At 54.2% G+C, this 11,923-nt stretch overlaps 1 protein-coding gene and 1 long non-coding RNA gene across 3 annotated transcripts; one reads left to right on the top strand and one right to left on the bottom strand.

Moving 5' to 3' along the window:
• Positions 1–5,574: 5,574 nt before the first annotated feature.
• Positions 5,575–8,922, top strand: HOXC11 (homeobox C11). Of its 2 annotated transcripts, none has more exons than XM_069580712.1 (2): positions 5,575–6,367; positions 7,654–8,922. In XM_069580712.1, the coding sequence occupies exons 1-2, from the start codon at positions 5,686–5,688 to the stop codon at positions 7,884–7,886; spliced, it is 915 nt and encodes a 304-aa protein (XP_069436813.1). In that variant the 5' UTR covers positions 5,575–5,685; the 3' UTR covers positions 7,887–8,922. The 2 variants fall into 2 exon arrangements, with proteins under 2 accessions (XP_069436813.1, XP_069436812.1); XM_069580711.1 differs by having other exon boundaries at positions 5,612–6,371.
• LOC138435732 (uncharacterized) lies at positions 8,911–11,548 on the bottom strand. Its single transcript, XR_011255210.1, has 3 exons — positions 11,464–11,548; positions 10,639–10,730; positions 8,911–9,825 (listed from the first exon to the last, which is right to left on the bottom strand). It is a non-coding gene; the product is annotated as an uncharacterized lncRNA (long non-coding RNA).
• Positions 11,549–11,923: the final 375 nt, after the last annotated feature.

The raw sequence follows: 11,923 nt of genomic DNA, 5'->3' as shown, positions 1-11,923 counted from the left end.
TAAAGGAGCCTGGCTTTCAAAAACAGCCTCTGACCCTGAGCTCTAAGGTGATAAGTGTCTCTCCTATGGACATTTAATCTGGGCAAACCTCCTACTGCCTGGGCTCTGGGGGCTGAGGAGGTGGCCAGGATAAGGACATTTGAAGCCAGGAAGTCCCAGGGAGGGAGCGGCAGGCCCTCTCTGGCACTCTCTAGAGTTCTGTGGAGAGTACTTTTAAAGGACAGAATGGACTGGGGAAGCCCTTTCTGAGGTTTCCCTCAGCCCAGGGAAAGGGAGCCCTAGGAAGGGAGGGAGTTTATTAGGAGCTGGGACTTTTCCCTAATGTGGGAAAGACAGAGATAGCCAGACCTTATCCTGTAAAGATGTATTTTGTGCCTGGCACAGAAAATTGGTAGCCACTGGGGAGACTAGGGACTGGCAGTGAGTGGAGCAGGGCCAGATGCTGTGGTGAAGGTAGAGATTGAGGTGTGATTTAGGGTGGGTGCAGGAATCCGAGGGAAAGGGACTGGAAAGGTATCACCCAAACCCTTTTTCTCGGAGAAGCTAAACACACACACACACACACACACACACACACACACACACACACAATGGGCCCAAAATTGAAAAACACCAGATGATCTGCTTCGAAGAGACATAAACAGGCCAAGCGGATGCAGGTTAATAAAACCCGCAAAATCCCAGACAGGAACACTTAAAATGCCCCAGAAACAAAGCATACCGTGACAAATTCTCACCCAACACACAAGTACATGTACCAGAATGTTCCCAGGCACAGGCAGTCCTTCCCTATTTCCAGCTCCCACCCTGGGACACTCAGGTGAAACTGCCTAGCTCCAAAGGCACATGCACATTTGCGTCCCCTGCTAAACCTACCCACCAGGAGCCCCTATTGGGCAGGGGGGCTGCACACACACCCCACATAGTCAGGCCTGAGTCTCCTGAGCCTCAATAATGCATGATCCATACCCGGAGATAAAAGTCTAGACAATAGATGGCTGTTTATGACAACAAGGCTCTCCAAGTTTGAGGCTAGGCGATAAATCTCTGGCAAATCTTCCTGTAACTCAACTTCTGGCTGTAGTGATGGAAGAACCACGGAGACTGCTGAAAGGGGAGCAGCAAAATGGGAGATACTTCGAATCTAGAGCAGAAGGCGCCTTCCAGGCTCGGTCAAGGGAATGCAAGCGGCCACACTCGGCCCCCATGGCAGGTCCACAGTGTGGAAGCTTTTGGATCAGGCTTCAGAACACAGGCGAGTCAGGCTTCCTGGCTCCTGAAATCAGGGAGAAATGGTAGGGCCTGGAGGCTGGGACAGACCGTCAAACCATTCTTGCTGCAGGCAAAGGGTCTTTTCTGTGGGTGACCCAAATCTTCTTGCTACGTGTCACCTGAATTTCTTCACCCCACGCCTTCTCTCTCTCTCTCTCCCTTTCCTTTTTGGATTGATGGGCTGTACCCTTTTGCATTTTCTACCCAGGCGTCTGATTACAAGTAAAGAGCCACTGAAGTTGATCTCATAAAAATGCCGCGAGCTCACTTTGATCTGCGCGGACTGGGTCCGAGCCTAAGTAGGCGCTAAAGCCGGGGAATGGCGGCTCCGGCCAACCCGGCCTCCGCTCCGCCGCGAGGTCGGAGATCCCGGTGGCGGGGTGGCCGGGCAGGGCAATCCTGCTCAGAAAAGGCATTTTGTGTGTGTGTGCTGCTGCAGCTGAATTTGGAGACCAAGGTCCAGTCGTTGTGACTCCGTTTCCAGACTGCTTTAAAGACATTTCCTTCATTTTAGAGCATTTGGTGAGGGGGCCAGTGAAACTGGCTCGTAAAATGGGACTTTTATGGGGAAAAATGGGGTCGCGTTGCTAGCCTCCAAGGACAATCCCTCCGCGGAGGAAAGAGGGTGGGGCTGCGGGGACCGAGGGGCTGCCCTTTTCCCTCCCCTCATCCTCTCCCGAGGCCAGAGGAACCTCGGAGCAGCGTGTCCTCTTAGGTGACCCGAGTTAGGACTTTGGGCTTGGGTTGAGGAGAGATGAGGATTGGGAACTGACAGTCCCTTTCCTTTCTAGTTCCCTGGCTGGAGGTGTGAGGTGTCTAGGGGTGCAGGATAAACCACTGGCCTGAAAATCCCCAAGCACACTAAAAGGATTATTAAAATCAGTGGCATTGCTCTAAAGGAGAGAGCTGTGCCCAAAAGGATGCAACCGTTGCCTGCCCTGCAGCGTCAGACCCGCGAAGGGAGTCCATGTGCTGATTGCTTATCTTTTTATTGACTCTACAGAGACTGATCTTACAGGCTTGAGAGCCCTAAGGGGCCCCTTGCTCCAACCTGAGGTTTCCTCCCAGTTCTTGATCTGTTGGAGTGGGCCCCTTTCCCCCACCACAATCCACTCTCTCCTGAGCCTCAGCAGGAGATGGACAAGCTGCAGGGGGGCCCAGTACTGGGTTGGGGGGTGCTGCGCTGGGTTCCGAAGATACTGCCCCTTTCTGAAGGCGCTTCTGGTGTCTGTGTGTGGAAGGGAAGGGTGCTAGTATCTGTCGCAGCCCTGGCCAGAGTACCGAGGCAGCTACCCAGACCGCAGCTGCCCGCTAGCCGCCAGGCAGGCAGACAGTGCTGACTGAGGCCACCCAGAGCCTCAGTGGGGCTGGCAGGATGGCCCCGCTGAGGAGGATTTCAGTGAAATCTGGGTCTCCAGTAGGAGAGGCTATAGGCACCTATGAAATGAGGGGAAAGCCAGCCACCTCCACTCTGAGGAGTGAGGCTGCCCAAGGCTCTTGAGAAGTGATCTGGGGTCTCACTTCAGGGAAAGAACTGATGCCCAGGGATGCAGGCCGGGGCAGGTGGCTAGCCTATGCTTCAGGGTGGCCTGGACTTAGGACTGGGCAGGGAGGCCACTGGCCCATGCCTTGGGCACTTTTGCTCACCAATATCTTCCTGACTTCAGCCACCACGGCCTTCTCTCCTTGACCCCAGTAGCAACCTCCTGTTTTGGGGACTTTTTCTAAGCTGTTGAAAAATTAAAAGTCAGACCAAAACTAGAAAAAACGTTTTTTTGAACTTTGTGCCTTACTTTTAGGGAGACGAATATTAATGTTCAGAAACCTCTGTTGGAAGACCTCACAGTTTCCTGAACATCGACTCCTTTGACATTCTTTCTTGCCTTTCTTTTTGTTTCAAGGAAATCGAGCCGCCAGCAGCTCCTTGCAGCCGCCTGGCTCACTTTTATGGTGGCCCTGGAATAAACTTTGGTGGTCAAATTCAAGTGCTCAGGCCCACAGCTGTCTCCTCACAGGAAGTGCACCCCCTCCCCACTGTCGGCCCTGGCGGTGCCTTGGGGGCTTGGGCCCCACAGCGCCCTGGAGGCCAGGATGGGGGAGGAAGCACGGCCCTGGGGGGAAGTGGGGAAAGCCCGGGCTGAGACTGAGCCGTCATCCACACCTCTGCAAGGGTACCTCTCACCTCCTTCTTGCCAGTTCCTATCACTGTTTGGGGAGCATTTTGCCTCCAATAAATTCGAGTTTAATGAGGAGAGCACGAACCCCATAAAAGCCATAGCCCATAGTTCCCCATCATTATAATTAAAAACGCTGGCCCCAGTTCACCCTATAAAAAGGGGTAGAGGAAAGAGGAAAAGCAACATTTTTTTTTTCTTGCAGCTTACTCTTTAGCAAAACTCCAGTCTAGCTCCTCTTTGCCCTTAGTTAAGATCTGGCCAGAACTAAAGGAGGGCTCAGGAAGCAGTGCCCAGCCAAGAATGGGTAAAGGGAAGCCAGAGGCCTACCCTTGGGTATGCCAGAGCCACTCCAAGAACAGGACCCATGGTTAAGGCTGTCCCAACCCAGGTGTTGCACTAAAGTAGTCTTGAGGAGGCAGGAGGGTTGGGAAAGAATGACTTTGCAGGGGTTGTATCTAGAGTCAAGGTATCTTTTTTTTTTTTTTGTATCTTCCCTGTCTGGTATTGGGGCCTCTGTAACTCATCAAGAAAAATCAAATACAAATAATATTTTTTAAGTGGAAACCAAGTTTAACCATGAGTTAGGGGTTAAAAGAGAGTTTGGGCCATTTCTGGCTTTTCCTAAGAGTGCATGGACTAAGTCCGTGGGGGCTTCAGTTCATCCCTCCTCTGACCCTCGGACCCGAACAGAATAGATCATACTCTGCTGGCTCCTCTTTAGATGCACGGTTGATTTCTGCTCGTGGACAGTTGCTCTGGTACCCAGTCCAGAACCCATCAATAAACTGATTTTCAACTATCCAGATGTGTCCTGTGGTGCCCAGAGGGAAGGGAGGCAGGCAAGGGAGGGCAGAACCACTGAGCCCACCCCTTGGGTCACACCCATCTAGGAGGCTGGTAGATGTGGAGGAGGGCAGGGCAGGGCTGAGAAACAGCAAAGAGGCACCCACCGAGGTCTGGCTGCAACCCCTGGGGAGGGAGGAGTGGGGCTGGGGGTTTCCACTAGGGAGTGGCCCCTGGCCCTGCACAGCCCGCCAGGGTCCTCAGTTCCCTTCCACTGCCCTGCTGGTCTGTCGCAGAGATCTATACTGTCCACCCAAATCATTCAAGAATATCAACCCCAAACCCAGATCCCCCATCATATCCTACCTAGACCCAACACTGGGCTTCTTTACTGCGCAGAAGCTGACACTGAGCACCCAATCCAAAGGGGCCCCAACAGAGAATACGACCAAGACTCTCATTGCAACCTTTTTCTTGGAGGTTGAAATTTTAAAAGCCACTGTGGATGCAGCTTTCTGTGCATTGATTGACAATAAAGGCAGGCATGAAATATTCACCCAGGGCCACTCTCTCATACTAAATATTTAACACAACATTAGAGAAGGTTTTTCCCAGACTTCGCCAGGCACCGGCTGGGCGGCTGGCTCACTGCTTACCACTGTTTATGACTAATCTGAGTCCCTAGCCGGCGGCAGCACAGCAAGCCAGACAAAGTTGGGACACTGGCTGGTTGCTGGGCCGCCTCACCTTTGGGAAACTTCAGATACCCTTCCAGGGAGTCCCTCCAGAGGGGAAAGCGAGTCTGGATAACCAGCCCTGGCTAGGAAAAGAATTGACTTCTTCAAACTCTTGTAAACAGGCACTGACTCTCTTCGGGTTGGTGGGGTAAGAGTCCCTGAGAGTTGGGGGGAAAGATTCACGTCTCTGGAGGAATCAGGCAGCGGAGAAAGAGGTCCTCATCCCCACCTCTGTCTTGGGCTGATCACAGGGAGAAGGCAAGACCCCCATACGTGAGAACCCTCCTCCTTCTCCCAATCCTGGGGAAAAAAAAAAGAGCAGCAGCTAGAAAAAAATACAATTACCCCCTCCTAGCCACCGCCCCCGCCCATCCCACCGCCCACCCCACCCCAACCCTCTCTCTCCTCCTTTGCTCGCTCTGTGGAATGGAGAGGAGGGGAGTGTCAAGAGCAAAACGAATACAAATCTGCAATTGATTTTCATAATGTTTCTGCGGTGTTTGCAAACCAATCGCCTGAACGTCCCCATCTTACCTAAGAGAGAACCCCTCCTACGACTGCGAAGTGCTCCGAACTGATATATGACAATATCTACTTTGGATCACGTGCTCGAGGAGAGAGACTAAGACGGATAACGCGTCATCTCGCCTTCCCAAATTTTCCCCCCTCGCTAGACCTGGTCCAAAACCTCCATCTGGAGCCGGCAGAAGAGAACGATGTTTAACTCGGTCAACCTGGGCAACTTCTGCTCGCCGTCGCGCAAGGAGAGGGGCGCCGATTTCGGCGAGCGAGGGAGCTGCGCCTCCAACCTCTATCTGCCCAGTTGCACTTACTACGTGCCCGAGTTCTCCACGGTCTCCTCCTTCCTGCCCCAGGCCCCCTCTCGTCAGATCTCCTATCCCTACCCGGCCCAAGTGCCCCCGGTCCGAGAGGTCTCATACGGCCTGGAGCCCTCCGGCAAGTGGCACCCCCGGAACAGCTACTCCTCCTGCTATGCGGCGGCCGACGAGCTCATGCACCGGGAGTGCCTGCCTCCTTCCACCGTCACTGAGATCCTCATGAAAAACGAAGGCTCCTACGGCGGCCACCACCACCCCAGCGCCCCGCACGCCGCCCCCGCCGGCTTCTACTCCTCAGTCAACAAGAACAGCGTCCTGCCCCAAGCCTTTGACCGCTTCTTCGACAACGCCTACTGCGGCGGCGGCGACCCGCCCGCCGAGCCCCCCTGCCCGGGCAAGGGTGAGGCCAAAGGGGAGCCTGAGGCGCCCCCGGCCTCGGGACTGGCGTCCCGGGCTGAGGCGGGGGCCGAGGCCGAGGCCGAGGAGGAGAACACGAATCCCAGCTCGTCCGGTTCAGCCCACTCGGCGGCCAAGGAGCCGGCCAAGGGAGCCGCCCCCAGTAGGTAGCAGCGGCCGGGAAACAGGCGGGCAGGAGGGAGGGAGCTAGGGAGGGAGGGCGAGCGAGGGTAGGGGGGAGGCGAGGGGAGCGGGGACGGCCTCGTGTTTTGGGTCAGTCCAATTTTATGTGGAGTTTTATAAGCATTCAAAGGATTTTATTATAACCTACAAAGCCCTCTCTCCCAACGACTCGACTTTTTACGATGGAGAAGGGGTGGGGAGGGAGGGAAAAGGGCCCTTTGGAAAAACCGGGTGAACCCCCCTCTCCGTTATCTCCTTCGGTCTGTGAAAATTTTTAAAGCGCCACCATCGCGGGCAATATTAACTTTGATCGTGAACTTAGAGGAGCATTTAAGGAAGGATGGGGAGCCCGGCGGCCGGGGTTGGGGGTGGGAGGGAGGGGAGGGGTGGAGGGGGAGAAAGGGGAGGGCAAGGGAAAGACAGGGAGAAACTCCGAGAGGGGGAGTGGTGGAGGAGAGAGGCAATGGAGCAGAGCCGGAGCCCGGGGAGTCCAGCCAGGGCCGCCCTGCTTCTTTAAAAAAAAAAAAAAAAAACTATTTTTTGAAATGTTCAAACTCTGTGTTGGCGGGTCCCTGAGCAGGGCCCGGAGCGACCCGAGGGTCAGCGGCGACAGGGGGTGGGGGCGAGGCGGGCTCAGGGCTCCCCTCTGCTCCAGGCCTGGGGCTTGGCGTCTCCCTGCGGCCCGCGGCCTCTGCGCCGGCCTGGCCCGGCCGCGGGGAAGGAGCGGCCCGCCGGGCGTCCTGGGGCGCCAGGGCCCCCGGAAGCGGCTCTCGGGTGTCTCTGCTGCCTGCTCTCTTGCTTCCTCCTCGCCTCCCAGTGACTCTCGCCGGATCACACTTCTTTGCGCCTGTTCTCCGCGGTCCCCCCACATTTCTGGGGGTGGGGAGAGGGGGTGGGTTTTCAGAGCCACCCGGAGGGCAGAGGAGCGCGGCTGAGCGGGCGGGGGGCCTTGGGGACGCACTTGGCCGAGGCTGGCGCGCATCTCCCGCAGACCCCGCCACAGCCACGGCCCTCGCCGGAGGGGAGGGGGCACGGGCCCCCGCGGAGGCCCGGGACGGGGGACGCGCTTGCCGCCCAGGCAGGGGGTTCGCGGCTCGGCCCAGCGCCGCGCCCGCGGGAGGAGAGCCGGCCGGCCTGGCGGGAGGGCTGCCCGGCGGTGGGGCCGGCAGAGGGGCCCCGCCGGCCGCTCCGGGGGGCTGGGGTCGCCCGGGTCTCACGTGTCTCTCTCCCCCTCTCCTCGCACTTGCCCCCTCCCCTCCCCTCCAGACGCCCCCCGCACCCGCAAGAAGCGCTGCCCTTATTCGAAATTCCAGATCCGGGAACTGGAGCGAGAGTTTTTCTTCAACGTGTATATCAACAAAGAGAAGCGGCTGCAGCTGTCTCGGATGCTGAACCTGACGGACCGACAAGTGAAAATTTGGTTTCAGAACAGAAGGATGAAAGAAAAAAAACTAAGCAGAGACCGGCTGCAGTATTTCTCGGGAAATCCTCTGCTGTAACCGCAGACTGGGCCCTTTTGAGGGGAGGGGGGAAAGGGAGAAATTATTTTATTTTATTTTTATTTTTTATTTTCTAACTCGCCTATTTTCCGCGGGTGGAAAACTGGACTGTGGCCAGGGCTGGCCCCCACTGCCGTTTCCCGCACGTCTTTCTGGACAACCTCCTTCACCTTGGTCTGACTCCATGTGGGACAGGGACAGGGCCTGGAATGGGGGGTGAAGGAAAGTGTCTGACCCACGGCGAGTGGACACCGTTGGCGCCGAGGCCAAGACTCTTTATTTAAAAGAAAACACACCTCGCGACCATGTCTTGCTGCTCGGATTGGGTGGGGGAGGGGCGAGAGTCGTGGGCGCCTGAACTGAACAATCCTTGAACTAAAAGCCTTCCCTTGCCCAAGTGACAAGATCTGCTAGGACACCGGGTCTGCGAGGGGAGACTTCCCCGGCTTTCCATCCCTACCCCACCTGGCTCCATTGGTAGGGGGCAGCTAAATGTGACCCCGCTTTGCTGTGAAATTTCTGTTCCTTTGACCTGGTGTTAGGTGTGCAAACTCGTGTCCTACCTCCGTCTACGCCCAGGCCCCGCCCAAGCCTAGCTGTTCTCCCCTTGAAGGTGTAGAACCCTCTTTCGAAATTTCTTAATTGGTGCATTGAGGTTTCCTAATCTTTTTCCTAGCCTCGCCCCACTCCATGAATTTATAGCTATAGTCTATGCATCTGTCACCTCCTTTTTTGTTGATGTTAAGGAAAAAATTTAAAAGATTAGGGTGGAAGAGGCAATAGGGAGATGGGATTGGGCGCCTCCCCTATGCTGGGGCCTGAATTTTTTGTAAATAAATTTCACAAGCATTTCTTTCTACCCTGAGGGTGTGGGGAGGACTGGCCTGGAATGAGATTGGAATCACCCATCTCCATGTGCGTGAGTGTGTGTACGTGTGCAATCCCCATCCAGCTCGCTCCCTGTCCCAGAGGGATTGCTGTGACTTTTTTTTTTTTTTTGGTGGCAAATAAAGATATTTCATTCTGTTCAATATTATGATTTTATTTGATCCTTTTATTAGCCCCTCTCCTCTTAAAACCCTCAGTGCTCTCCAGGCGGTGGAAGAGGCAGGCGGGCAGAGCATGTGAAGGTGAAGTAGGCCAGAGCTAGCGGGCCTGCTCCTTCCTTTCCACGGGCAGGGGCAGGAGTGTGGCGGTAGCTTCCTCCAGCTCTTAGGCTGAGGACTTTCCACAGTGAGTCTCAAAGCTGTCCTTTCTCACGTGCTGCTCAAACCTCGTCCAAATGCCCAGAAACGTTTTCCGTCTAAGCACACGTTTGTTGTGGAGTTAATTGTAACCATCATCGAATTTAAATTTATAGGAATTTTCTTGGCTCCACGGCCCTCCTGCCAGATGTCTCCGTCTGTCGCAGTTAAACGTGTAGGGTCGAGGGGTAGGGTTTTCGGTTTTCCTTTTTCTCTCCCCCCCACCATGAGAAGACTGTATTGGAATTTTTATTATACAGTTTTGAGGGAGGGAGAGGAGAGGGGGGAAAACCAGCCCCCCCTCTCTTTCCTCCCTGTGCGGGTCCCTGAGGGTGGGAAGGTGGGGCTGGGCCCCTTCCCCTCAAGCACAAATGGCCAGTTCCTCCAGACACAACAAGACCCTAGGCTGGGGCTGGCCACCCTGATGTTTATGCGTCGGTTTCCCAGAGTAGGAAGCCCTAGAGATTCGTTTTGTAAGGGGTTGGCTTGGGGTGGGGCTCTGGGGAAGGAGGTAACCTGTGAGACCGTCGCCACACCCATCTACATTTGCTGCGTGTTTCTTCTGTATAAAGATAACCATAGTCCTTTCAGCGTGTTCAGTGAGGGCACTCTGGTGGTCTCTGTTCCAAATTCGTTCTTTGGGGGCTGAGATTCGGAAGCAATTCTCTCATCCTTCCCTTTTCTTTGGAACTGTTCTGTAATTTAAAGAAATTTTTTTTTTTTGTCAATAACAATCCTGTTGAATGAAAGAAAAAGCACCACGACTATGGACTGACTATTGCATCTAGGTTCTGTCATTTTTTATGACAGAGGTATCTGAATCTCTAATTTGTAAATGTAGGTCTTGAGATGAAATTGGCAAACGGGTTTATACACAGCCCCACAATCCTTTCATGTGCTTGCACACAAATATTTAAGTTGGGATGCCTATGGGTGCACATGAAAAGGAATGTTATGTGTACGTTTTTGCCTGTAGTATGGAGTAAAATTGACCACATGCACATCTAGAGCTTGTATCCTCCAAGGTGTGTAACCACTCTCGGTGTTTAGTGAATGTCAGCAGCAATGCAGCTGAGGAGCCTCTGTGTGTGTGTGCGCTTGCACGTGTTCATGCGTATGCACGGAAATACGAGAGATTTCTCTAGGTATGGTGTTTGTCCACCAGTAATAAGGGATATTGACCTGCCGGCTGTGTTTCCAATAAAATAGGAAGGAGATAAAACGATAACGCTATAGAAGGAACCTGTTTACAAAGCAAAATACTAATCTCCAAATGGCTCCTGATTTTGGAGGAAAATATTAAAAATCCAAAGCTACCACTTTCCTTGTATTGTGAAGCTCAGAAAAGGTCCCTGGCTCTAGAAGGATTTCTGAAGGAAGGCGCAGAGTGACATAGTGAAAGAAACACAAAAGCTTCTAGGATTCAAGCCCAGGAACCTGCCAGTCCTTGGTGACCCTCTAAAACTTAGGGGAAAAAAAGAGGTCTCTGTCCCCCCAAACAAACCCACCTCCGGGCCCCTGGGATGTCCAGCCCCCCTTGCCGGTCAGGGGCACTCTGGGCTCAACCTCTTCGGGTAATCCCCTCCAGCCGCGGCGCTGCCTGGGAACAAAAGAGCCTCGTCTAGACGCCGCCATAAAGCGCCCCCCCGCGCCTCTAAACCCAGTTTCATTTCGCCCTTAACGACCCAGTCTGGCCTGTGTTAGAAAACGCTTCCGCCCTAAATAGTAAACAAACCCGCAGTGGATAGTTTCGGCTCCCCCAACACACCCCAGACTCCCATTCCATTACCCCCTTGCCTGCATTTCCCCCCTCTTCTCCTCCTGCTTTTCTCAGCTCCCAGCACCCCCAATCCCCTCCCCCCACCCCAGTAAATAAACCCGAGGCCGAGTTCAAAGTTTCCTGGAGCTAAGGAGGAATGTTGGTTGTAAAAATCCAAGTTTATAGCGCACGTGGGAGTTTACAAGGGTATTAAGTGGTGTGGGCTGAGAGAGCATTCTGGGCCCCTCCCCCTCCCACTATGGGCTTTGGGGGTGCAGGCGGAACCTGGGGGACTTGAAAAGAAAAGTGGGTTGGGGCCAGTCTTGGATTTGGGTTTCTTTGTCGCTCAGACCTGGGGTTGCTGGGGGATGGTGATGCAAGGGAGCCTTGAAAGAAGGTTCACAAAGCCCCATCAAGCACCTCTGAGAGAAAACCCACAGGTTCTAGGTGTCCCAGATGGGTCGGGTGGGAGCTCTGCTTTGGACAAGCAAGAAGGTTACAGACCAGGTGTCTGAAAGGTGGACGGAGTTGGGGACACCCGGAACCCTTCCTCAACCAGAGAAGGAGAAACTACCTGAGGCTGATTTCTCGAGTGGGTTGAAGGCAGAGGGGATTTTTCCTCACCAGAGCAGAAAAGAACTTTGAACTTCAAGGGAGTCAAGGGCAACACCCCTTCCCTCTCCCCGCCCCTCTCCGGATTCTACAGGGCAATTCCTTTCTGAGCAAATATTCCCTCAAGGGGGCAGCCCCTGGGGTTTCCTGGGGCCCCAGGGCTGGATAATGCTGTTTGCTGAAGGCTCCTAGCTCAGAGCCCGCCAGAACTGTGTGCACGCGACTGCACTCTTTATTATTCATATAAACCTTTGGAAAAGGCAACGCCCGGGAAGTTTTTATAACTTTGTTTGGCATAAAAGTTTTACAAGATTCCTCCTCCCTTTAAAAAAAAAAAATTAAAGTTTTGGTCTTGCCATGGAATGAATTCTCAGGATCTCTGGGAAGGTGGGGAGAGAGAGGTTCTGGGGTCCAAGGTGTGT

This window comes from Ovis canadensis, chromosome 3 (genome assembly GCF_042477335.2).
Source record: "Ovis canadensis isolate MfBH-ARS-UI-01 breed Bighorn chromosome 3, ARS-UI_OviCan_v2, whole genome shotgun sequence".
Lineage (NCBI taxonomy): Eukaryota > Metazoa > Chordata > Mammalia > Artiodactyla > Bovidae > Ovis > Ovis canadensis.
Note: the sequence above shows the minus strand (reverse complement) of the source record. Positions and strands in the feature narration are given on the sequence as shown.